Here is a 25,081-nt window from a genome sequence, read left to right as displayed (position 1 = left end):
TATTGGTTGTTAGCCGCCCTGAGCCCGGCCTTGGCTGGGGAGGGCAGGGTATAAATAAAATTATTATTATTATTATTATTATTATTATTATTATTATTATTATTATTACCATGCCAAGGCATTGGTTCAATCCATGTCAGGGCACACAAGACCTTTCAAGTTCCATCAACATGCATTCAAAATAACGATGAAATCTGCAGTTCCTAAAGTGTGGTCTTCAAGCTTACCTTAGATTTTGGGGGAGTAACCTTCTCCTTTTTAGGTGTCTCCTCTGGTAAAACGGACTTTACTTTTGGAGTCCTACTTTCATTTTTTATCGTTTCTCCTTTTGGAGTTCCATTTTCCACTTTAATACTTTCTGATTTTTGCTTCAGCACAGCCAACTTGGAACTTGGCTTTGAGGGCAGCACCTTATTCCCCAAATCCTTCCTCTCTTTACTAATGGAAGACTCAGGGTGCTGACTCCATGTTTTTGTACTTTCTGAGCAAACCTGGTCCTTTGCAGAATGAGGTCTTGTGTCCACAGTTGAACTGGCAGGTTTTACTGGAGAGAGAAGAACATGTTGCAGATTAAAAACTGGTGCTACCACCTCAGCCTTGAAAGTTAAATTACTATTTTGCTGGATAAAAATTACCTTTAGGAGCCTGTTTATGTTTTTCTGCTTCAACTGGACTAGTTTTGACTGTTGAAGTTATCTGTTTCTCTTCTGGATCTTTTCGAGGCTAAAGAGAGATGTGCTCATGAATAACTATTATGATGAAGCTATTACAAATAGGAAATAGGAATCTATTTTTGTAAATAAACAATCAGTCTGAATCATTTTAAGATGATGTCCAATTATTTTACTGAGTTTTAAATAAGCTAAATACAAACTGCAAAGTATTTTAAACAGTCTATATTTAAAACTCGGTAAAACAAATAGGACATTAACAGATGGTCATTAACAGATTTACACTTAAGATGTTTAGGGAAGTTTTTAATGTTTAATGTTTTATCGTGTTTTTAATAGTCTGTTGGGAGCCACCCAGAGTGGCTGGGGCAACCCAGTCAGATGGGTGGCAAACAAATAAAAAAACTGTTGTTGTTGTATATGGGGTGGAATATTTTAAAGTGTGGTGACACTGTCCTTTAAAATTCAGGCTTATTGGCAGAAAGTGACAAGAGATTATCACAAAATCATAGTCACTATTGAGTGCACCCATCCCAATCAAAACAAGATTGTGCTCATGCAACACAAGGTCATCAGATGAACTTCTGTATTGCCACATTCATCTCTATTGCATGAATCATTTGAAGCTATGGCCTACGACATGCAGCAGAATTTGGTTTCGACCGGAGGTCTGTCTGATGAGCATAGGACAGGAGTTGGCAACCAAGCCAAACCTCTGCAATAGTCCTCAACTTGGGTCCATCAGGAAGAAGAGTTTGGAAGAGGCACACAAAGAGAAGCAGGCTCTTTCTCAAAATAAAGAAACACGCCAGAGATAACAAAGCCTTCCCCTGTCATACCCACATCATATACAAGGTGACTATGATCCACTGTCAGAGTTCCACTTGCACCCACCCTTTGTGAAGTAGTTGCACAGAGCAACCAGTTCGTAAGATGTTACCTTTTTCTTCTTTGGTGTTTCATCCAGCATGGCCAGAGTTCTGGCAAATTCTTCATCTTCATGCAGTTGCCTCTCCAACTGAAAGAAGGGATTAATGCATCACAACTGGTATTGATAAGTAAACGGACACTGCTAAAAATCAGAGGATTACTATGCTACCTAAACTAGGGATGTTACTGAACTTTGTAATTCATTGCCTTGGAATATAAAACTTCCTTGCCATTGATGATTCTTCATCAACTCAATTTGACTGCAATTCAAGGCAGAGAAGAACCATGTTCCTCTTGCCACCAACAATGGTCCCAGATTGACATATTGCTGCTATGGTAGTAAGCCAAGCACCAGCAATGCTGGGAAATGTAAATCAAAGTGGTCTTCACCAAGTGCTGGGAAAACTACAATTGCGACGCCTGGCTTGTTGCGTAAGTAGCACGAAATGGGAAGGTATACCTGCACATCAGTTATGGGACAGAGTTTGAAGGGGTGCTTGGGGAAGGAATTGCACAGTCCTATGGTCTGATTTAACTCATTGGCTCAGAAGAAGACAACCTCCCCCCTTTTTGAGGAGGCAAGATAATTATCCCAGCATTTTTTGAGCCAATCTAAGGAAAACCAAAGAGGGGAGGAAGTACTGCTCATGGATAAATTTAAATCAAGCATTAGCTAACCACCACTACACCACAAATAATTTCATCTAATCCTTCTTGCAAGTAGCAATATTAAGTCAGTTATCTGGCATTTATAAACAAGACAGATCAGGTCCTCCAGCTCCTCAACTGCAACCCCACCCATTTTTGGTACAACCTGCCTGAAATTGTCAGAGGAAAGTTCGCCAAGGCCGTGCCCACTTTCACCCTAAATGTGTCACACTGTGATTTTACTGCGCAGGCTATGAGAGGAGGGTATAAGCCGGAGTGCAGACTCCTTTTCAGTATGAGGAACATGCTTCCTCATGGCAACCTTCTAGGGCATGAATACCAGTGGTGGGCATGACTAGAGGCTAAAAGCTGGTGTAGCAACAGACAGGGCTCTTGCCTTTGCACAACAGGATACAGTCAAGCCATGCAAAATTCAGAGATTTCTAGGCAAGTATCTATCCATCCATGCAAGTAAGAAGCACAATCACAATTAAGGACACATTCAAGCCAAGCAGAAGCACACAAGGAAGGGATTAAGCAGGGCCAGTGAGGGGTATGCCCTGGAGAGAGTCTCAAGGGCCAGGCAGAGAGGGCTGAGGGCCACATTTTGTCCCTTGGTCTGAAGTTCCCCACCCCTCGTATAACACAACACTTCCTCAACCCATTTCAAAAAGCTATTTTCTGAAATGGCTTTCTTTCCTAGAACAAATATGCACTCAAGTTTCAGTCAAACACAATAAGGAAAAAACAAGTGAATTTCTCCTTCATTCCGCCCTTAATGCAATAAATACAGCATTTGCTGCATCCTGCTATTATCAAATATCGTTTCTTAAGAGGAAAGCTAATTTGTTCTTGCCAAGAGATTTATTGATAAGAGCTGTTCTGCACACATTACACAAATCCAATCTTTTGGCAACAATGAGATCAAAACTTGCCTCAACGCATGATTCAGACAGATAACTTTATAAGCAGAAGAGTGCCACAGGGTTTACTTTTATGCAATTGTGAGCCACAGAAGGATATTTGGACCAATGAATAGCATTAATCTTTCTTGTTTGCCATATGAAGCTGAATGAAGACAGGCCCAGCAGCAAAAGCGGAAGTCAGGCAAAGAAGTGAAAAGTTCCCATCTATAGTGCCTTGGATCATTATTATTTTCTTTTTAAAAAATCTTAAACTACACTAAAACTAAACCACCATTCCAAATTATCAATTTCTTTAACATGCTATTTAAACATGGCATACATAATTGAGTATTTAAAATGCATAGACTAGAGAATGTTCATTTTCAGTGAACAGGATGGCTTTTTATCTTCAGTGAAATCCTGATAATCTACAGCTTCTATATTTCACTATGAAATGCTCAAGTTTCAGCACTAGCAAATAATCCTTTCCTTTTTCTAACACTGTACTCTGACTGGTAGCAGCTATTGGTGTGACTGTGCCAGCAGACAGGAAAAGTCCCCTTTCCTCTTATAGTTGTGGGGAGCTCCAGGATGAAACGCCGAAAAAAACCTTCTAACTGTGCCAATGCCGCCAATGCAGAAAGCTATGATCAGCCTGCCTCCAAGTCAAAACAAGTATATATAAAATTTCCAGAGTTTCACATCTTGCATATTTTTTCAAATATTGTATTTTCAGTCGATTTCCACTTAGCATAGGATATTTTCCATCATGGTCTAGAGACTGCTCTTGGTCACCTACTCTTATCAGTTTCAGAACACCTCTTGAGGCCTTAAATCTCTATGCAAGACCAGACCACCCAGATCTCACTCAAGAGTGCAACTACACCACTTGTGGTTTTCAATAATAATAAATAATAATAATAATAAATAATAATAATAATAATAATAATAATAATAATAATAATAATAATAATAAATTTTATTTATACCCCTCCCTCCCCAGCCAAGACCAGGCTCAGGGCGGCTAACCACCAATAATAAAATTGGCAGGGCTGGCTAATCCATAGGTTGTAGCTGTCCCCCCCACAGTCTACAACAGGGAAACACCAAATAAGAGTAAAACTTCCTCTCATCTTAGCAAATACTTTCCAAATATGCTTATGAAGCTAACCAGTCAAGGCTACCCACAAGAGCCAACCACTTTTTTAAAAAAGCCTCCCCTTATCAAGGGAATAATTTCCTTTGAAGATAGCATGACTGTGCAAGGACTTTCTCTAGTCTGGGAGGCACAACCTTTGTCCTATACAGGTCTTTACAGTCTTAGATGGTTACAGAATTAAAGAGCACAGGAGTCTTTCTTCTTTTATCATATACCGTATATTTTGCTCTATAAGACTCACTTTTTCCCTCCTAAAAAGTAAGGGGAAATGTGTGTGCGTCCTATGGAGCGAATGCAGGCTGCGCAGCTATCCCAGAAGCCAGAATAGCAAGAGGGATCGCTGCTTTCACTGCGCAGCGATCCCTCTTGCTGTTCTGGCTTCTGGGATTCAGAATATTCTTTTTCTTGTTTTTCTCCTCCAAAAACTAGGTGCGTCTTGTGGTCTGGTGCGTCTTATAGAGTGAAAAATACGGTATTGGCCCTAGAACTAAATACTGTGTCTTATTCATGTGGGTGGCAATATCTATGGTGGGACAAGGCAATTTCTTATTTGTTGTGACTACTCCATGTTGTGAACTACTACTAGCGTCTAGAAAGAAGAATCAAATTAAATTGAGAAAGGGGAAGAAGGAAGAGGAAAGAAGATTCAACCTAGAAAAATGCTATAGAAAAGGGAAGGTTCAGCAGGAATGGCTGTACTGCAACAAAACAGGCAAGAGGAGCCTTTCATATTTGTTATCGAGGAAAACTGATAAAAAAGCCAGAGAAGTGCACATGCTTATTTGTCTGTTGTTACCTCTGTGTTCTCTTCAAGCTGTAGCTGCCTGGCGACAGCCTCATCATCTAGTGTGGGATCCCTGCTTTGTGACAGCTGCACCGCAAAGAGAGAAGAATCACAGGGGAGCTCACAGTGAACCCATTACTTAGACAAGCATCATGGAATAATGAATGAGAAGGGAAATCATAAAGCCTCAACCTAAATGCCTGTGCTTAAAACAAGGAGCAAGTGGAACAGGAATTGTACAGGGAGGAAATCTAATTCTAGGTGACAAAGACGTTTTCAAAGCAACATTTCAGAGAACCTAATGGCAATAATATTGATCACGTATTTTAGTGTGCCCACATATTGATTCTGGACATTCGTCACATTTTATTGCACAACCATGCCACATTCCATAGGCAGACACCAAAAAGCTAGGCACAGACAAGGAAGTGAGAATTAAGGGCTTTGCTTTCCTCTTCTTTTTGACTGGCACAGACTCAAAGCACATGGTACTTCAACACTGGAAAGTCAGCACAACAAATGGACAAATGTTTTGCATTCCTTGCCCCAATCTGAATTGGCCTTGTATCAACATGAGTGTAAAGAGGACAGATATGAAAGCATCTGGTCAGTTTGTCTTGAGATTTATGGGCAATGGTTGTCAGTAGCAGACACTGGTCAGAGTCACACCATACATTTAAAGCATTCTTGTATCACTTTTAACAGTCATGAAGGATCCTGGGAACTATAGTTTGTTAAAGGTGCTGGGAAGCCAGAATCCTTAACAAACTACAGATCACATGTTTCTCCATGATGGTTACAGTGCCATAAAAGCACTTTAAATGCATGATGTAGCTGTGACCGTTTCCTATTCCATTTCATACATCTTAAATGACATAACGCACCTTCCTCATCTCTTATTTGTATCATAATCTCTCTCCTTTTAAAACGGTTACTCTCTTTATATAGGGAGCAGTCTCCCTCATTTCCCTTAATTTGATATTACGTGGCAAACTGCCATTTCCAAAATCCACTTAAGCTGCTCTTCTCACACCCTAATAAAAGGAAGTCTAGATGAAATGGACCACACACCAATAGTTTATTCATGAAGTTCATGAACTTTTCTGCTCATAAACAGACATCAGCTAGAAGAGTCACCCTCTTGAATTACTCACTTCTTTTCGTTTGCTTGACACCAGTTTCTTCTCTGATCGCTGAATGCTACCAGTTCCAAAGTAATCGATTACAGAGGTTGGTGTCAGTTTTACTGGAGACAGGGGTTTATTTTTCAGTTTTGGTTTGGGATCAGTCTTTGATGCTCCAGATGTCCCAAAACGAATAGCCACAGATGTCCCATTTTCCTTGGGTTTGGGAGCGACCTTCTTATTAACGAAGTCCTCTTCTTCATCTGCATGCCAAAAAAAGAAAAAAGAAAGTAAGATACTTAATTACTCCTCAGCACCAAAACACCAACCTGAAAGAAATGTTTCCTTACTATGGAAATATATATATTTAAAAAATGCAAAGGGCCCAGAGTCTCAACCTGGTACAGTGGTACCTCGGGTTAAGTACTTAATTCGTTCTGGAGGTCCGTTCTTAACTTGAAACTGTTCTTAACCTGAAGCACCGCTTTAGCTAATGGGGCCTCCTGCTGCAGCCGCACTGCCGGAGCACGATTTCTGTTCTCATCCTGAAGCAAAGTTCTTAACCCAAGGTATTATTTCTGGGTTACCGGAGTCTGTAACCTGAAGCGTATGTAACCCGAGGTACCCCTGTATTAGGGCTCTCTCAACCATTTCCCTCTCACAGAAAGAAAAATATTTTCTTGGGTATGGCCTTGGAAGATAGACCCTATGCAAAAAAGATGAAGATTATCTCCATCTATTTGCACAGGTGTTGCTTTTAGAGGCTGCACCCTGAAAAATTACTGCACGAAGTGCGTGACTCCACTCTGCACAATGACCTGTGGTCCAAAGGGTCTTTGGTAGTGGATGGCTGTTGGGTCTCTAGCAGGGTTTATACCATATGCAGCCTTTCAAAACAGGGGTAAAAGGGGAAATCTTGTCTGCCACGCATTTAAATCTGGGTGCTTTCAATGTTCACATCTCCCCTGCAGAGACCTTGATCAAGCCCACAAAGTTCATTCCCAGGCCTGACCCTAACAACCTTTAGTGACATTTCATGAACCAAGCTAATGTCCACATTGAACAGCTGTGTCTATGGCAGCAATCATTTCCGTGCTGAAAATGAAGCGCAGCCCGTCCTGAACGTGGAGATCCTTCCTGTGACACTAAACCTCTTTGCTTGGTCATCACCCTGTTCTCAATGCTATGTGAGCAGGCCTTTTCCTCCAGAGATGCAAGAATTGCAAATTATACAACCCTCTTATCTGAAGAGAAATGTTAATACCCTGAGCTGCAATAAAAACATAAAACTGATCAACTGAATCTGTTTAAATATTAGTCCCATTTTATTACTTCTCCAGAGAAATTAAAACAAACACGGACATGTCTTCATATCACAGCAACAGCCATCCTGGCTACTGCGTCTTGCTGCCCATACACTATGATCATAAAAATAGCACGTGTAATTCCTAATACAGTAACTTGTATTAAAACCGCTGAACCAGCTTCCAGGGCAGAAGAGCCAGTGAATCCTTTGGTATATGAGAATCACTAAGATTTTATTCTGCTCTCTGTGAACTTTGCTTTCAGTGTTGCAGAATTTCCAGTTTCCAGTAACCACCAGGGTCCTTTCTCAAAAATCTTCCATGATCAGTACTGTAATGAAAGTCTGACCTGGCAAATAGCAAGCAGTTTTGTTGAAAAACAAAGCTACCCACCAGCTCCGGAGACACAAAACCAAACCGACTAAGGAAATGCCAGAGCTCAACGGGGAAGGGGTAAAGAGGTGGGACAGATCTTTTGCATTAAATCACAGTCAACTGATTTCCCAAGACACTCCAATGACAGAGGTTTGGTGGGATTACAAATTGTTTTCATGTGGATCTATGCCTTTCTCTATGGAAGTAAATGGAGATCTGCATTTTATTCCCAAAAATCCAAGGTAGTAGCAGAAGCCCACACTCACCAATGACTCTAAGGGTAAGAAGGTTCTTGCTGGTGGGTGACATTGGCCCCATCTCAGTGTTCCCTGGGGATCCACGTTCTTTTTTCTAACACCACCCTATGATTCCCATTATAGCCATCCCCAAACTGTAAAGCCTGCCTTTACGAAAGAAATATTGTTGCTCTCTTGGCAGATATCATCCCCTCAGAAGGGATAACTATGCCTGCATATTGCAGCCAAATCTGGCAGTAAACAAAAAAGCTATTGACTTTTCATTTGCTTTTAAGCAAAAATAAAACTTCAGAGGTGCAACACGTAAAAAGCCCTGGGCATATCTGCCCAGAGTTTGGAAGCTTGCAAATTTTATTCACTTCTGCGGAAAGGAAAACAATTATTGCCAGAACTAGATTCTCTATTATACTGAATGGGGACCAAGGAACTTTGCTTTCAGTCCTGAATGCTGAGCTGAGTTAGAAAAACACAGAGCAGCCAAAACAGATAAGGTTTCTTTCCAAAGCTATTTATTCAATGTGGCGAAAGCCGACAAAGCAGGTCCCTCCCAAATCTACAATTTTGACAGGTGGAAAGGGCCACCTACCTCTCAGTCACATGGCATCAGCATGATGTCAGATGACTGACAGTTGGTGGCCCCACCCACCTGTTACACTTGGCCTGCAGGGATGGGTAAAGATAGATATTTGTATAGAAAAAAATGGGTACCTAAAGCATAGGAAAGTTTTGATACAAGTGTACTTTATCAAATAAATCAGTCAAAACACTCAACTATTCATTAATGAACAGTCAAAAAAGCACTCGAAGAAAAACCACAGCCCTTGCAAATTAAAAGCCACTTATGAAACTGAGCAAGGTTCAGTGCAGCAATAAGAGGTCATCTTCTACAAACAACATTCAAGGTCCCATACTTAGCTAAACAGTGGCGCATGTGAGTTAGTGAACATGCTCAAACATTTGGATGTCTCCCAATATACTGGGCTAATTTACCAGAGACTAGTTAGAGACAGAAATATTTATAAAACCACTCTGCATATTCCCATCACTTGTGAGAGACATTGTGTTCTCCAAGAGACATTGTGTTCTGTCTTAGACAATCAATAACCTAAAAGGAAAAAGAAACTGGTTTAACCAAACACAGTAATGATGAAAAGTGTTTCATGAGGATTTAAATGATAAACCTAATGACCTGTATGGCACTTCCTACATTAAAAAGAGAATGTGATTTTTCACGTGATCATCACACACTTTAGAATTTCATCTCCAGGAAGCCAAGTTCAAGAGAAACTGAAATGGCACAGGCCAAGAAGACATTAACTCATGTTTGCCTAACAATTTTCATAAAGTACTTTAGCTATAATTTGGAAACTGACAAGCAACGTCATTCAACACAATAAACCATTTCAGATGCAAATAGCTCAAGGGCCACCATTTATCTGCTTTCAGGACTGAATCCAAGTGGACAAGTTAAGAATGTCCTGACCTTGCCTATTAGATCAGATAAAAAAAAATCCACCTGTTTTCCACAACTAGTATTCAGAGGCGCGCTTCCTCTGAACTTAGAGGTGTCATACAACAACCATTTATAAATCTACTCCAGAGCTTGGACTGTTTGGTTGTAAAAGGGGAAAAAAAGACTTCAAGTCAGGGTTGTGTGAAAAAGTATTTATTTCTGCTGGAAACAGTGCCAAAAGGTACACCCAAAAGGATTATGGTGGGAAAATAAAAATAGCTTTAAAATTGAGTGGTATTTATCACTGCTTTCAAAATGCACATTATTGGGCCAGAATGAATGAGATTGAAAGCAGGTAAAACAGTTTCCCATTTCTATAATATTGTACATATATTCAACACAGCAGAAGGAAAGAAATCAACAGTCTAAAAGACACAGCACCTCAGGTCAAATCCAAGCAAATACTTTTTCTGCAAGGCGAGGGACAGAACAGCATAGCAAGCAAAAGATGGTTAGTTTCTCAGCAGATACAGCCCATGCTCAACACATTCCTTTTCTCCTTCCGGGGAAAAAACTACAAAATCATGCTTTGCACAATGGACGGCAGCAGAAATCATTTTGCTGCTGCCACTGCATGGTATTTTAAATGCAATGCTGCAATCAGACTGCTTTAGCGCCAGCACCGTGCTATTTAATTTCTTTTCCTTTTCATTTGTATCAAGCTGTCTACAACAGCAAAACACAAAGGACACTAAAAAGCTTCAACACTAATGGCACTAATGAGCCCACTGTTTCCTTTGGACAACATACCCCTCAGCAGAACAACAGTCAAAGTCAAAGGAGAAATCTCCAAAAAGTTTAAGAACCAATACAACTGGGCTCCATGAATTCCTAAGGCTGAACCAATTAGCCAGAACCCCATGAGCACTGAAGGAATTTGTATTTTCAGGAGTTAATTAGCTGATCGTGACATTACAAGATTTTATAATACCCAGTAATTTGAGATACTCCAGTGGATGGTCCTAGAACCATGAAGTCTAAAGCTGGCCCTGAATGAAGCCAATAAGAATAATTTGTATACCACCCTCCAGCCATAGATCTCAGGGCAGTTCACAACACAAAAATACAAGATAAAAACCCCCACAAAGTACATAATAAAAACAAGAACAAGAACAAACCAATAACCCACCCTCACCCCCAATATAATAGGTCTGGAAGACCTAAACAATGCTTCAGATCTGCTCAGTCATGGAGTCTGTAGTGCTGTAAAGTGGCTAATATAGGAATCAATTATGCACCACAATATCTTCTTTCATTTATTTCAAGGCTGAGACACGCCTATTGACAGTTTCAGAGCAGTAACGCCAATTGTCTGTAAAAAAACTGCTCAGAGCCAGGGGACAGATCAACCATACACAGCTGATCAGTATGCGTTTCAAATTAAGTCGTTAACTCTAACTACAATCACTAGATAAGAATAACCTTGATCTGCAACCAAGACACTCCACAATTAACCTTGACCAAATGTTTTCTGGCACGTCACATGCAGAAATCTTTAACTACACCACTCAGGTTACCTAATGCAGAACACCTCTGGTTGCCTTACTTCTGGGCACATCCCCAAGGACATTCTATAGATATATACCGGTAGATATAGATATAAACACACACAAGTCTAAAGAGAACATACATCATAAAAATTTTAAAACCCTTCAGTCCAAAGCTCAATGAGCATGGAAATTAATTTTCAGTTTTCAGTCATCAAAAATAGTCAGTTTTTCATCAACCTTATTATTCCCATTCTTGGTGAAGATTTATCCGCCTGTCATTTAGCTTGTCTGACATTACACCCCACAGTGTTTAACACTCATTCTAAAAAAGGGTGTTGTGTTAAAAATATAGAAAACTGCATGTTGTTACAAAACCATGCAGTTCTTTGTTTGAATAATTATACTAGAGCCATAAACAACCGTTCATCCTGGTTTACTGTAGAAAGTATAAAATGTTATCATACTTAAAAAAAATAACCCTCTTTTTAGACCACAAATGACCTAGACCCTATGCACCCTATGCATTTAAAGTAGGCTCATACTTTTAAGCAATCATGGCTTTCCCCAGAGAATCCTGGGAACTGTAGTTTGTTAAGAGTGCTGTGGGTTATTAGGATACCCCATTCTCCTTACAAAGCTACAATTCCCATAGTTCCCAGGCAAGAGGGACTTATGGTTAAACCACTCTGGGAATTGTAGCTCTCTCTGGGGAATAGGGGTGCCCCAACAACTCTCTTAACAAACTACAGGACCCAGAATTTTTTTTTGGGGGGGGGTCATGACTGCCACTGCTTTAAATGTAAAGTTTGAGAATTCCAGCATGTTTTGGTCACAGACAATAACTTGAAAGAGAAAAATCTGTAAGTAAACAAACTGGGTATATGTTACTTGTGCAGGTTAAAGTACAATAATATAGTGTAGAGGCAAGTTTATTTTTGCATTGCTTCCATGAACTTTTAAAAGCCTTCTTTTTACATAAGCATTTTTAGTACAGCGCATACCCCACGTATGAGCTGCCTTCAGGCTGAATTCATTACCTGTCTCTGAAACATAAACAACAGGGTCCTTCTTTAGAATCTTATCAGGTCTTGAAGACTGTTTTCTATCTGGCGGCTTCTTAGATTTCTTCACCACCTGGACCTCCTCTTCAGAATCTGCAATTTAGCACAGTGCTATCATTTAATTCTGGCATATCCATCTAAAGAGGAAAACATCCAAAGAAGAGAACAGCGATTCTGCATTCACTTGAGATTCTGACTAAAGCTCACTTCTAATTCAGAAACAAGGAACCTCTGATCTGCAGGCCTAAGTAGGTCCAGCATAATCCCAACTTGCCCCACAAGGTCATTTCCCCAAATCACCTATGTGACGTTAGGTGCAGGCCAGGACATGACTCCAAAGGAGCAACTAGGAGCTTCAAGTGGGCTCCTACTGGTTGCTTTGCAAGCAGTTCCACCAACTTGCCGAAATTGGCCCACAGGGATAGGAGAAATAAGATATAACAGGCCAGGTTTTGCAGTTACAGTGGTGCCTCGCAAGACGAAATTAATCCGTTCCGTGAGTCTCTTCGTCTTGCGGTTTTTTTCGTCTTGCGAAGCACGGCCATTAGCGGCTATTAACGGCTTAGTGGCTATTAACGGCTTAGCGGCTTTAAGAAAAAGGAAACAAACTCGCAAGACGTTTCGTCTTGCGAAACAAGCCCATAGGGAAATTCGTCTTGCGGAACGACTAAAAAAACGGAAAACTCTTTCGTCTAGCAAGTTTTTCGTCTTGCGAGGCATTCGTCTTGTGGGGCACCACTGTACATTGAAGCAAACTCGTACAATTTCTTCACCCACAGAAGAAATATGCTTCAGCAAACAGTAAAAAAGAAATATCTAAGAAGCCTGTCAACTTTTTGTAGTGTCTTAACAGCCTTTAAGAACAATTCTACTCAGTCAATTGATGGAGGTCCGGTCCACAAAAAAACTGCACAAACTATTTGGAGTGAAAACAAAAAAAAATTCCTTCCAGTAGCACCTTAAAGACCAACTAAGTTAGTTCTTGGTATGAGCTTTCATGTGCATGCACACGAAAGCTCATACCAAGAACTAACTTAGTTGGTCTTTAAGGTGCTACTGGAAGGAATTTTTTTTGTTTTGACTATGGCAGACCAACACGGCTACCCATCTGTATTTGGAGTGAATTTGTTTATTTATTGTTTAAAAAATTTAAATCTGAGTGCATGTAAGAAGTTGGTAACAGGGCTGAGAAAGACCTCTGCCCAAGGGCTTGGAGAGGCATTGTCAGTTAAACTGGGCAATACTGGGCTGAATGGGACAACAGCCAAATATAATGCTCAGCTGTTCATATAAAAGAGGCAGATATTACAAGCCTAAGAATTCAATCCTAATCATGTCTACTCAGAAGTAAATCCTACTGAATTCAGTGGAGCTTATTCCTAGGTACAGTGAGGGGGGAAAGTATTTGATCCCCTGCTAAATTTGCCCATTTGCCCTCTGACGAAGAAATGACAAGTCCGTAATTTCAATGGTAGGTTTATTGTAGCTGTAGAGACAGAATAACAACAGGAAAACCCCCAGAAACCAGAAGACAAAAGTCAGAGATTGATGTGCATTATAACGAGTTAAACAAGTATCTGATCCCCTATCAAGCAGCCAGATGTCAGACTACCTGGTATCTTCACTGTATGTAATGAGCTGAGATTAGAAGCACCTGCTGTAAGGGAGAGGTCTTACCTGTAATCCCAGCTCGTTACAGTACCTGTACAAAAGACACCTGTCTACAGAAGCAATCAATCCAGCAGATCCCAAAGTACTGTAACCATGATGACCAAGGCCAAAGAGCTGCCCAAGGATGTCAGGGACAAGATTGTAGACTTGCACAAGGCTGGACTCGGCTACAAGATTATTGCCAAGCAGCTTGGTGAGAAGGTGACAACAGTTGGTGCAATAATTGGCAAATGGAAGAAACACAAAATAACTGTCAACCTCCCTCGGTCTGGGGCTCCATGCAAGACCTTATCTCGTGGAGTTGCAATGATCAGGAGAACGGTAATGAAGCAGCCCAGAACTACACGGGGGGAACTTGTCAATGATCTCAGGGCAGCTGGGACCATAGTCACCATGAAAACAGTTGGTAACACATTACGCCGTGAAGGACAGATATTGCAGAGCCCACAAGGTCCCCTTGCTCAAGACAGCAAGTGTACAGGCCTGTCTGCAGTTTGCTAATGCACATTTGAATGACCCAGAGGAGAACTGGGTGAAAGTGTTGTGGTCAGATGAGACCAAAATTGAGCTCTTTGGCATCAACTCAACTCGCCGTGTTTGGAGGAGGAGGAATGCTGCCTACGACCCCAAGAACACCCCCCCCATCAAACATGGAGGGGGACATATTATCTTTGGGGGTGTTTTTCTGCTAAGGGGGCAGGACACCTTCACCCAGGGGCGCCGACTTATAAAAAATATTGGGGGGGCCCAAGACCTCCAAGCTGCTGCTGCTGGGGGAACGAAAGGGGCGAGCCCCGGGCTGCCCCGACCTTAAGTGAACCTGTGAGGGCCCGCCCTTTGCGGCAGCCGATTGGCTGCCGCCGTGGGCGGTGAATATTAATGAGCTAGGGGGAATCCCCGCTTCTTGCGGGGCTGACGCCAGCCCCGCGAGATTGTTGATGGGTCGAGAGCCCGCAACCCCACCCCCTCTCTAGATCAGGAGTGGCTTTGTTTTAACTCATTACTGAATGTATTTTAAAAGGTAACTATCGTCAAACAAGGAAAATAAAAAATACCAACATAATTTTGTGATTTTACAAAGCATAATATAACTAATAATTTTCTTAAATTATTGGGGGGGGGCAGAGCCCCCCCAAACGAATTTTTGAGGGGGCTCGGGCCCCCTCAGGCCCCATGGAGTCGGCGCCTATGCCTTCACCGCATCGAAGGGACGATGGACGGGACCATGTATCGTCAAATCTTGGGTGAGCACCTCCTTCCCTCAGCCAGGGCATTGAAAATGGGTCAAGGATGGGTATTCCAGCATGACAATGACCCAAAACACATGGCCAAGGCAACAAAGGAGTGGCTCAAAAAGCAGCACATTAAGGTCCTGGAGTGGCCTAGCCAGTCTCCAGACCTTAATCCCATCAAAAATCTGTGGAGGGAGCTGAAGGTTCGAGTAGCTACACATCAGCCTCGAAATCTCACTGACTTGGAGAGGATCTGCAAAGAGGAGTGGGACAAAATACCTCCTGAGACGTGTGCAAACCTGGTGGTCACCTACAAGAAACGTCTGACCTCTGTAATTGCCAACAAGGGTCTTGCCACCAAGTACTAAGTCATCTTTTGCAAAGGGATCAAATACTTATTTCATTTCACTCATTATAATGCACATCAATCTCTGACTTTTGTCTTCTGGGTTTCCGGAGGTTTTCCCTCTTGTTATTCTGTCTCTCACAGCTACAATAGACCAGTCCATAATTTTAATGGTAGGTTATTTCCTCGTCAGAGGGCAAACGGGCAAATTTAGCAGGGGATCAAATACTTTTTCTCCTCACTGTAAATGGGGTTAGGATTACAGCCCTAAACATTAACCATGCTATGGAATAGCAATATTCACCATGTGACCTAAGGGTCGTAATAGATACCATCACTGGAGACACACATTTTGCCTAATTTATAACTGAAAATTATTTCATTTGGGAGACGACACCTGCCAAGATTTTGTAAGCCTCTCTCAAAAGAATCTCTAGCAGAGGAAAGTTACCTCAAAGATGGAAAAAACAAAGCAACAGAAGTCGTAACTGTTACCTGAATCATAGATTATCCTCTTTTTCTTGTTCACCTGTTTGTGCCCAGAATCCTCTCCGCGAGATGAATTCTTCACCTAGTTGAAATGGTTCATTAGTTACTCATGCAAACAATTCTCCCAACATTAACTCTTGTTTACCAAGTACTACCTTAAGAGAGACAGCCCAATGAAGTTCACTTGTTGGATCAAGGGACTGTCACATACACCAACAAATTAAAAACAAAAAATGACGTCTCTGGATTCTGGAGTGATTTTTTTTAAATGAAGGGCAATTCAAGCAATCATTGTCAAAGCCACAGGTAAACTAAGAACAGGAACACTAGCAAAGAAGTAAAGATAAAAGCAGATGACAAAGCTGTAACAGGCATATATATCTGAACAGCATACCTTGATTTCCTTCAATTTTGACTTTTCACCTGAAGCCCCCTCCTTATTTTGGGGTTTCTCATTCTTTCTGGTAGTGTCACATTCTTGTTTATTTCTAGGAATTACTGCTCCAAAGAATTTCCGGATATCCTAATAAAAGTGAAACAGTTAAAAGGGTAAGGTATAATTTAAGGATCTGTCATCTTCCAAAATTTCAGGGTACAAGTCTGGATTGCCAACCAAGATTTTAAAAGGAGAAGTCAGATAACACAGTGTTTAAAATAAGATTTTATTTTTTAAAAAATGTATTAAAAAGACTATCAAGGTGGCACATGTGAAATCTGAGTAAGAATGCCACTGAGTAAATGGAACATTGTTGGACTTTGCCCCATATTCAAATCCCTGAATGGCCCAGGAGCCAGTGGTAGCTTGAGCAGCACCTCGACTCACATGGCTGTTGTAAATATGACATTACAAATGTTACAATGAACTTTCTTTTTTTACAACAAACCTGCTAACTAAATGAAACATAGTCTTATAGAGACCTAGTTGTCCAAAACATTGTGACTCAAATTTATGTTTGTGAATTCAATAATTTTCTAAAGCAAGAACGGGGAACATGTGGCGCTCTAGATACTCCTTGCCCCAGTCAACATAGTTAATGGTCAAACATTATGGGAGTTGTAGTCCAGCAACACATGGAGGCCCAAAGATTCTCCAGTCCTGCCCTAAAGAGTGCCAGACTCATAATGGTAGCAACAAAACTTGGAAAGCCTTTACCCGCAATGTTTTACAGTTACATACCGAGGGCACTCTGTATAATCTGGGACTTTGCACAGTCACTCATAAGTTAATTCCCACTGGGTTCAATAGAACTTGCTCCTAAATGCATGTCTAATTGAAGACCTAATCTGAACCACTTTTACAAGCACGGACTACAGGTTGGTGTCCTTGCCCTATCCCTCTCAACCCAGGGCGGTATCAGGTAATTGCTGCTAATCTGTGATTAGAAAATTGCTTCCTGAACAGCTGATGGCAAGATGCTACATGAGTCATTTTACTCAGACTGCACCTGGGAGATGCACACTTTTTTCAAGCTAACATCCAAAGAGCAACAACTGTTCATTCTAAACTTAAAGATAAATGCATTCTAACTTTCAAAAGATACTTGTAACTGTTTCTAGACTTTTCAGCCACAAAGAGGATATATTTTACCCAAATGAAACTGATTAAATCAGATAAGATGCCAGGGAAGAAAATGTATCTAAAAACAAGATCTGTCTGTTGAACTTGATGGAAAGCAGCTGCTCTCACCAAAACCACCTTTGTACCAACCAGTTTGAAAAGTAGTGTAAACAGGAAGATAAAGGCACTGAAGCATTTCTCTACATATGTTGAAGGGCTGCTGTAGGCAAAATTCAACCCTCTCACACCGATGAGGAAGTTTTTCAACGGCAAAAATAAGCAGCTCTGACCTAAAGGCTCCTATTCCTAATTTAATCCCAACAAGAAACCCCCAAAACCTTAGATTTAAAATTATGAAATTTAAGCCTCTGTGGATGTCTCTTTAACAGCAACTTCAAATACAGAAATTTGCAGGTGGAACACAGAGGTGTTATTAAGGCATCAGAACAAGCCTGAGTCACACCTGCATGCACTGGTGTGAAAGTTCACAAACGTTAAGGGAAGAATGGCTGGGGACATCTTTTAAAACTGCCTTTTCAGTTGATGCCATACATTTTAGAAAACTGTAATTCAGTTATATGACACTATTCGACAGCTGTCAACTACTAAGAAATTATGTTCCTTAGCCTTCAAAGAAAGCCCATCACTTTAATTATTTTATTTTATTTAATGCTCAGGGTGGGTTATAGCATTAAAAATTGCCAAAAAGGTATCCAAGTTGTGCAATATACATTCACTTTCACAGGATACATAACAGTAGCATGTAGCATACAGGTAACTCACCCAGATGCCCACATACATACCAAAAACTGTGCTGCCAGGACCACAGAAATAACTGTCAGGCAGATGTGGCTGTACCCAAAGATAGCCCAGGTTATACAAATTGCCATCTTCAGAGAAGATGCAAAGTGGGGGCCCAGCATCACTTGACACATAGTTTAGATATGTAAAGTGCACATATGTCAAAAGAATGTTTGGAAACATGTGTATCATACAGGCACATTAGTCAAGGAGTCCCAAAGTACACTGTGGCTCCCTACTGAGGCTATACTTTGTGACAAGCCTGAATTTTGCTGCTGTGTTATGTGTGAAAAACCCCTGAGCATGCAGCTGAAGCGAGCTGCGAACTCAAGAAGTAATGAGTCTGCTTTGGAATAACAACCCTTTACAGGAAGCTGTGGCTGAGTGGCAGAGCATCTGCTATGCATGCAGAAGGTCCCAAGTTCAATCATGTGTTGAGAGACACCTCGGTCTGAAACGCTCAGGAACTGCTGTCAACTAATGTAGACAATACTGAACTAAGTGGACAAATAGTACAAGTTAGCTTCCTATGTCCCTACGTTTGTTAAGGTCTAGAACATGATGTTCCGAATACAGTGGTGCCCCGCAAGACGAATGCCTCGCAAGACGAAAAACTCGCTAGACGAAAGGGTTTTCCGTTTTTTGAGTCGTTCCGCAAGACGAATTTCCCTATGGGCTTGCTTCGCAAGACAAAACGTCTTGCGAGTTCTTGCGAGTTTGTTTCCTTTTTCTTAAAGCCGCTAAGCCGTTAATAGCCATTAATAGCCGCTAAGCCGCTAATAGCTGTGCTTCGCAAGACGAAAAAACCGCAAGACGAAGAGACTCGCGGAGCGGATTAATTTCGTCTTGCGAGGCACCACTGTATCTCACCAAAAAGGAGAAGGGGAGGGAAGAATGAGAGACAAGGGTTCAAGTTGTAAACCTCCCGTGATCATTGGATGAAGGGGTGGTAGATAACAACAACAACCCCTCTTCCAATGGCAGAATAGGACATGCTGAAGTTTTCCAAAAGTGAGGAGTTATAAAAAGTTGTAACATGACTTAGGAACACAAAATTTATTTTGATAAAATTAATATAATTTAGTATTGCTTGGTAAGTAAAATTGCATAGAAATAATTCCCTGTTTAGGGAAGTTTTTAATGTTTGATGTTTTATCATGTTTTTAATATTCTGTTGGGAGTCGCCCAGAGTGGCTGGTGAAACCCTGCCAGATGGCCAGGGTATAAATAATAATAAATAATAATAAACGATTGCAAAGTACTTGCATACACGTGTGAAGACATATACACACCCTATTTAGCATTACCTGACATTTTCAGGAGGCAAAATTAAAAGCCTTCGCTTCTCCAAAAGCAGTTTCTGTGCTTCTTCCTCAAGCGTACTTACCGACCTAAATGTTGTCCCATCGCAAAAACAACAGCGTGTTTGAATTCCTCACACACACACACCCCGAATTTTTTCTCTCTTAAGCCTCCCTCTCTGAAGAAATTTGCAATAATTAAGTCCCACCTCTCCCCCCCCCCCCAGTCACTCCCTAATAGCAGAATAAGGTTTGGGGAGGGGATGGGGCATTGGGGTTGGAGAATAGGGCTTAGGCAAGCGAGGGAAAAGAGGTTATTTCGTAGCAATCCCTCGCATGCACCGCCTCAACAAGTTTCTCGCCCTCATGGAGCACAAGGAGGAGTCCCACCCGCGACCTCCCGCCTCGGCCCCGAGAGGTTTCCTCTCAGAAGGCCGGGCCCCGGCCGCCCCGCTCGCCCTCACCATGCCTACGCCCGACGCCGACTGCCGAACCGCCTCCCGCGACGTCGGTTTATGCCGTTGGCGGCGGGCCAACCGACCCGCGCTCCATCCCCCGCCGCCAGCTTCGCGCCAATGCGCGAACGCGGGTCCGAGTGCGCAGGCGCGCGCGGGGTGATGGCGTCACGGGCTGGACGGGGAGGGGAGGAGGAGCGCGGGAGAGGGGAGAGGCGTTCGCCTGAGTCGATTCCCGCGCAAATGGGGCCCGGCGGGTCCAAGTGAAGGCGCGCTGATGAAGCTTCCTTGGATCCAGACTTCGCTCCCCGGCCTCAGAGTAGCAGCAGTCTGGATTTAAGATTTAAGCGTGTGCTCAGTTAGCTCTGAAATTAGCGCTTCGTTTCGGCTGGATCTTGCCCACGCGCGTGTCTATGTGTACACATAGAATAATCAGAGTCGGAAGGGGCCTCGTGGGTCATCTAGCTCAACCCCCTGCAATGCAGGAATCTCAGCTAGGTCATTAAATAGCAGGTCCCCCCCCCCAACTGCTGAAAATCCTCCAAGGATGGAGAGTCAAACCTCCTGTCTGGGAATCTCACTCACACAGACACAAAATTGGGTAGCATTTCAAAACAAATAAGTAAAAGTTAGGTACGCCTCTGTGTTTATGCTCAATAAGTGTCTAACAGTTGTCATAGTGTGCATATCTGGTTTTCCAGCTGCGAAGACACCCAGACACGGACAAGGCAGCCCCAAGGACAAAGTCAGGGCCGTCTTACCCATAAACACTAGTGGTGCGGGGCGCCAGGGTGCCAAGCTCTGGAGGGCGCCAGGCGAGAGTCCTGGGAATACCAAATGAGCGCACTGAGTGAGCAAGGGTGCATGCACTACTCCCGCCAAGCGTCAGCTCGGTTGTTTTCCCCTTTAGCCTGCAGGTGCCGCATTCTGCGGGGTGTCAGAAGGCTAAAAGGAGAAAAAACGAGCCAACGCTCAGCGGGAGTGGCGCACATGCGCTCGCTCAGCACCAGTGGCGTAGCGTGGGTTGTCAGCACCCGGGGCAAGGCAAGTAATTTGCGCCCCCTAACCCGTGGATTTGCGCCCCCTAACCTGTGGATTTGCGCCCCCTAACCTGTGGATTTGCCCTAACCCCAGATGTTGCGCCCGGCCCCCCCTGCACCCCCCACGCTACGCCACTGCTCAGCACAGGCCCGCTCACTCGGTGTGTTTGCGCGCCCAACGGGTTGAGGCGCAGGCTAGCCGTCTTCATCTTCGAGCTGGGCATCAGGCGCCATGGATCTCCCTGGCCCGCTCGCTGCCCTCGCCCACCATGCTGCGCCAAAACAGCACCACGCCCAGAGGCTCCGCCTGCCGTGGTCACTGTGGCACGAAGCGTCCAGCTGAGCCAGGAGGCACCGCGTCCAGCCTCCGCCTCTTCCCTGCCAGAGCCAACCCCTCCAGCCACTGCCCGCCTCCTCCAGCCCTGCACCGTCCCGTCCCAAGAGGCTTCCTCCGTTGGTGCTGGTGTTCCCTCCCTAAATAAAGGTTGACAACCACAGCACCGGATATGCTTAAGACAGCCCTGGACAAAGTACTGCCTGGTTTCCTTTATTATCCTATCATTCCATTTCTTGCCTTTGAAAATGATTCACTAGTTAGGACATCAAGAATCATCATTTTGCAGTTTGAATATTCAGACACTGTATTCCATTTTTGAATATTCAGACATAGATTATTGAAAAGGAGCAGGTCCATAGGACTGAATTAAACGCTCATAGATCTTACGTTTTGCACTCCTGGCTTAGCAAAATACTCTCAGTCGTTTAATGGATTAAAACGGACAGTTGAGTATGATTGTTTGGGGGAAAAGAAAAGAAAAAGTGATGTTTTTATTGTTGGTTACTTTATTGTATTTTATTGGTGTATCTTTGTACACTGCTCTGAGAGCCTTGGCTGATGATACGCTAATATATATTCTAAATAAGTATATACGGTAAATCATAAACCAAAGGTCACATCCCAAGGAACTCCTTAATGATTTAGTAAGGTATGTTAGCGTTTTTGTTTGGAAGTGAGTTGGGATGCCTTACCACTAAAACCACCCCACTTTTTATCAGCGGATATAACTGTCTAGCCTAACCATCCAACTTCAAGTACAGTAGCTAACATAAGGGTTTAAAATTACGTTTCATCTGCGCTTAAAGCAGTATCATGCCATTTTAAGCAGTCATGATTTTCCCCCAAAGAATCCTGGGAGTTGTAGTTTGTTAAAGGGACTGAGACTTGCTAGGAGACCCCTATACACCTTACAAACTTGCAATTCCTATGGAAGAGGGACATACTGTTAAATCACTCTGGAAATTGTAGCTCCGAGAGGGGAATAAGGGCCTTCTCAGAACCCTTAACAAACTACATTTCCCAGGATTCTCTGGCAAAAGCTTTAAATGTGTAGTGCAGATGGAGCCTTAACCTCACCATCTGCGTTGTATAAAACACCAGGATGCACAGGTGCCTTAAATAATAGTCTGTCATACAAAACAGACCAGCAAGAGAAAATGCTGAACCCCAGATACAGCTCAGTTCAGTGACACTTTGTGGCTAAACTCATATACTGTCCACAAAAAGGCTTTGCGTGCTTCCAGACATGCTATTTTCAGGTGGGATTTAATCACATACCGGCAAATTCAGGTTGCACAATTAAAGTTGATTTAATGATCTTGCACAGCAAGCCCTGCTTCTCCAAAAGATCAGGCTTTTTGCAATAAGGAGAGTGGCAGCAAAATGCACTGCAAAGTCTGGGCTAATGCTTGACTCATTGTCAAATAACCCACCTCGCCCCCAAATAAATCAGTATGAAGCTTCCGTAAATAAGCCATCTGGAATCGACTTCTGAATAGTAGGCACTTACAAAAGAGGAAGTCTTGTGCCTTCATGCCATGCCTAGAAGCTTTGTAGAATCTGCATCTGGTTGTTATGGAAAATGGAATACAGGATCAGATGGACTTTGGGACAAATTCAGCAGAGCTCTTCATTCGCTTGCATATTCACTTGAGCTAAGATGCCTTCACACTGCTTCAAATGTTGGATTTCTAGAGACCTGAGGCAGTGAGCTGATACATAGCTACTCTAGCATGCACTAACATTTTTGAAGGCACCCCAAAAGAAAATGTAGGGACAGTAATTCACCAGAAAGTGAAACTGGATCTAATAAATGGTGATAGCTGGAACATGTTAGACCTGGTCTTTTTGCTAAGATCAAGCGTAGAAGTTGCAAGCTTGCAATGAGCCCCTGTGCATTTTAGTCTGGAATTAAAGCACTGGCAGGTTAAGAAAGAGGAAATGAGTATAAACGGCAACAAAACTTTGCATATCAAGGTCCTAGAATTCCACTCAACAACTAACTAACTGAACAACAATGGTGAAAAAAATATGGGAAGTAAAGGGGGAAGTTATGGCACATAGTTTGGCTCCCCTTAATCTCATATTAGGAGTCCTTGTCAACTGATAGTTATGTTCCAGCCACATATAAAAGTGTCTATTTAATCTAATTGAAAATACAGTATATTGCCTTTTTATTCCTCTTTTTTTCTTATTGACCGGTTCCTACATCACTTTGTTTTTTAAAAAAATCCCTGCTGAGAAATACGCTATTGCTGGGAACAACTGCCTTATTCTTGTATATGTTCGTTTCCTTCATATAAGGGAGGCTAATGAAGATAGAGAAGGAAATGCTGGTAAGATTTGTGATGCCTGTTTCATGCTAAATTCTCCTAACTGCAGCCTTGCACAGAATTTACACACTCACTGATGTGTCAAGACAAGAGCATGTAAAACCACCTGTATGGTTATTGCCTTTCTATTTGGTTTAATCTCTATTTGATATCTGTAAAGTATCATCAAGAACAATCCGACAAAATCGGTAAAATAAGGAGCACTCAACACTCAACTCCGAGTATATTTCAAATACGGTACATTAAAACCAGTAAGCAGAAGCATAAAACCAAATACAGCAAATACCAGTACTTTATCAAAACATTCTTAACTACAACTACACTCCGTCTCTGCCTAAAGAAAGATCTATTGAGTTGTCAATGAAGACAACAACTATATTTTCACATGGCAGGACCATGGCAGAGAAGACCCAATCTCAAATCATTGCATAATACATAATAGCTGAGCAGGATCTCACCCTCTGTAGATCATAAGGTTTGAACAAGCAGATGAGGAGATGCCTTTCTTCAAATATTTGTGTCCTATGTCATAGAATCATCCAATTGTAGATTTGGTGGGGGTCTGATCATGAAATAATAGAGCAGTACTACTGTTATTTTCCTTGTTCCGGACCCTATATTTCTATTGATGCAGCCTAAAATAGCATTAGCCTTTTCTTGCTGCTGCATCACTCTGCTAACCCGTGTCAAGCTTGTGGTCTACTAAGGCCCCTAGATCCTTTTCACGTGTATTCTGTCAAGCCAGGTGTCCAACATCCTATATTTGCCCATCAGAGAAACGTTGAAAGGTATGCAGAGCTCTTACCTATAAAAGCTCATGCTGCCATAAACTGGCTAGCCTTTCACAAATCCTCGTGTAGCTGCAGGGGCTTCTGAAGACAATTCTGGTTGGCCTTTCCTCCTATTAATTACCATTTATTTGATTAAGCAGTGGCAGCATGTTTTCTGCATGTGGGTAATTGTGTCAAAAAGGCAATTTGTCTCTATTCCCTTTAAATGTAATTGGATCAGCCGCTAGCATTCTCTGACAGACAGCTGCCAAGGCTGCCATTTCAGACATTCAGAACAACTAGGCATTGATGGAGGGAAGCCTTCGTGATTCGAACCTCTTTTTTTTTCTGCGGCAAAAAAAAGAATCTCCCTCAGGTGTCCTAGTGGTCATGAGAAGGTGATCTCCCTGGGATTATGTTGCTTTTTCGTGACCCATCCTAAGTCTTGCAATGCCAAGCTAATCATTAACAGGGTTTTTACAGTCACAAGCTTGCTTTTTCCCCCTGCTGAAGCTTTGATAAGACAC

General features: G+C 42.3%; 1 protein-coding gene across 2 annotated transcripts in view; it reads right to left on the bottom strand.

Annotated features, from left to right (window-relative positions):
- The window catches only part of RFC1 (replication factor C subunit 1), a 42,017-nt gene extending 21,783 nt beyond the window's left edge, over positions 1–20,234 (bottom strand). Inside the window, exons 1-9 of one of the 2 annotated variants that reach the window (XM_028745239.2) lie at positions 20,084–20,234; positions 16,354–16,482; positions 15,966–16,041; positions 12,198–12,314; positions 6,252–6,484; positions 5,110–5,184; positions 1,612–1,689; positions 636–723; positions 228–544 (exon numbers count right to left, since the gene is read on the bottom strand). In XM_028745239.2, coding sequence (XP_028601072.2) covers positions 228–544; positions 636–723; positions 1,612–1,689; positions 5,110–5,184; positions 6,252–6,484; positions 12,198–12,314; positions 15,966–16,041; positions 16,354–16,482; positions 20,084–20,086 — 1,116 coding nt within the window. In that variant the 5' untranslated portion in view covers positions 20,087–20,234. The remainder of the gene's footprint in view (positions 1–227; positions 545–635; positions 724–1,611; positions 1,690–5,109; positions 5,185–6,251; positions 6,485–12,197; positions 12,315–15,965; positions 16,042–16,353; positions 16,483–20,083) is intronic. The other variant, XM_028745240.2, reaches the window with a different exon arrangement.
- Between the last annotated feature and the right edge of the window lie 4,847 nt (positions 20,235–25,081).

Source organism: Podarcis muralis, chromosome 9 (genome assembly GCF_964188315.1).
Source record: "Podarcis muralis chromosome 9, rPodMur119.hap1.1, whole genome shotgun sequence".
In the NCBI taxonomy this organism is placed as follows: Eukaryota; Metazoa; Chordata; class Lepidosauria; order Squamata; family Lacertidae; genus Podarcis; species Podarcis muralis.
Note: the sequence above shows the minus strand (reverse complement) of the source record. Positions and strands in the feature narration are given on the sequence as shown.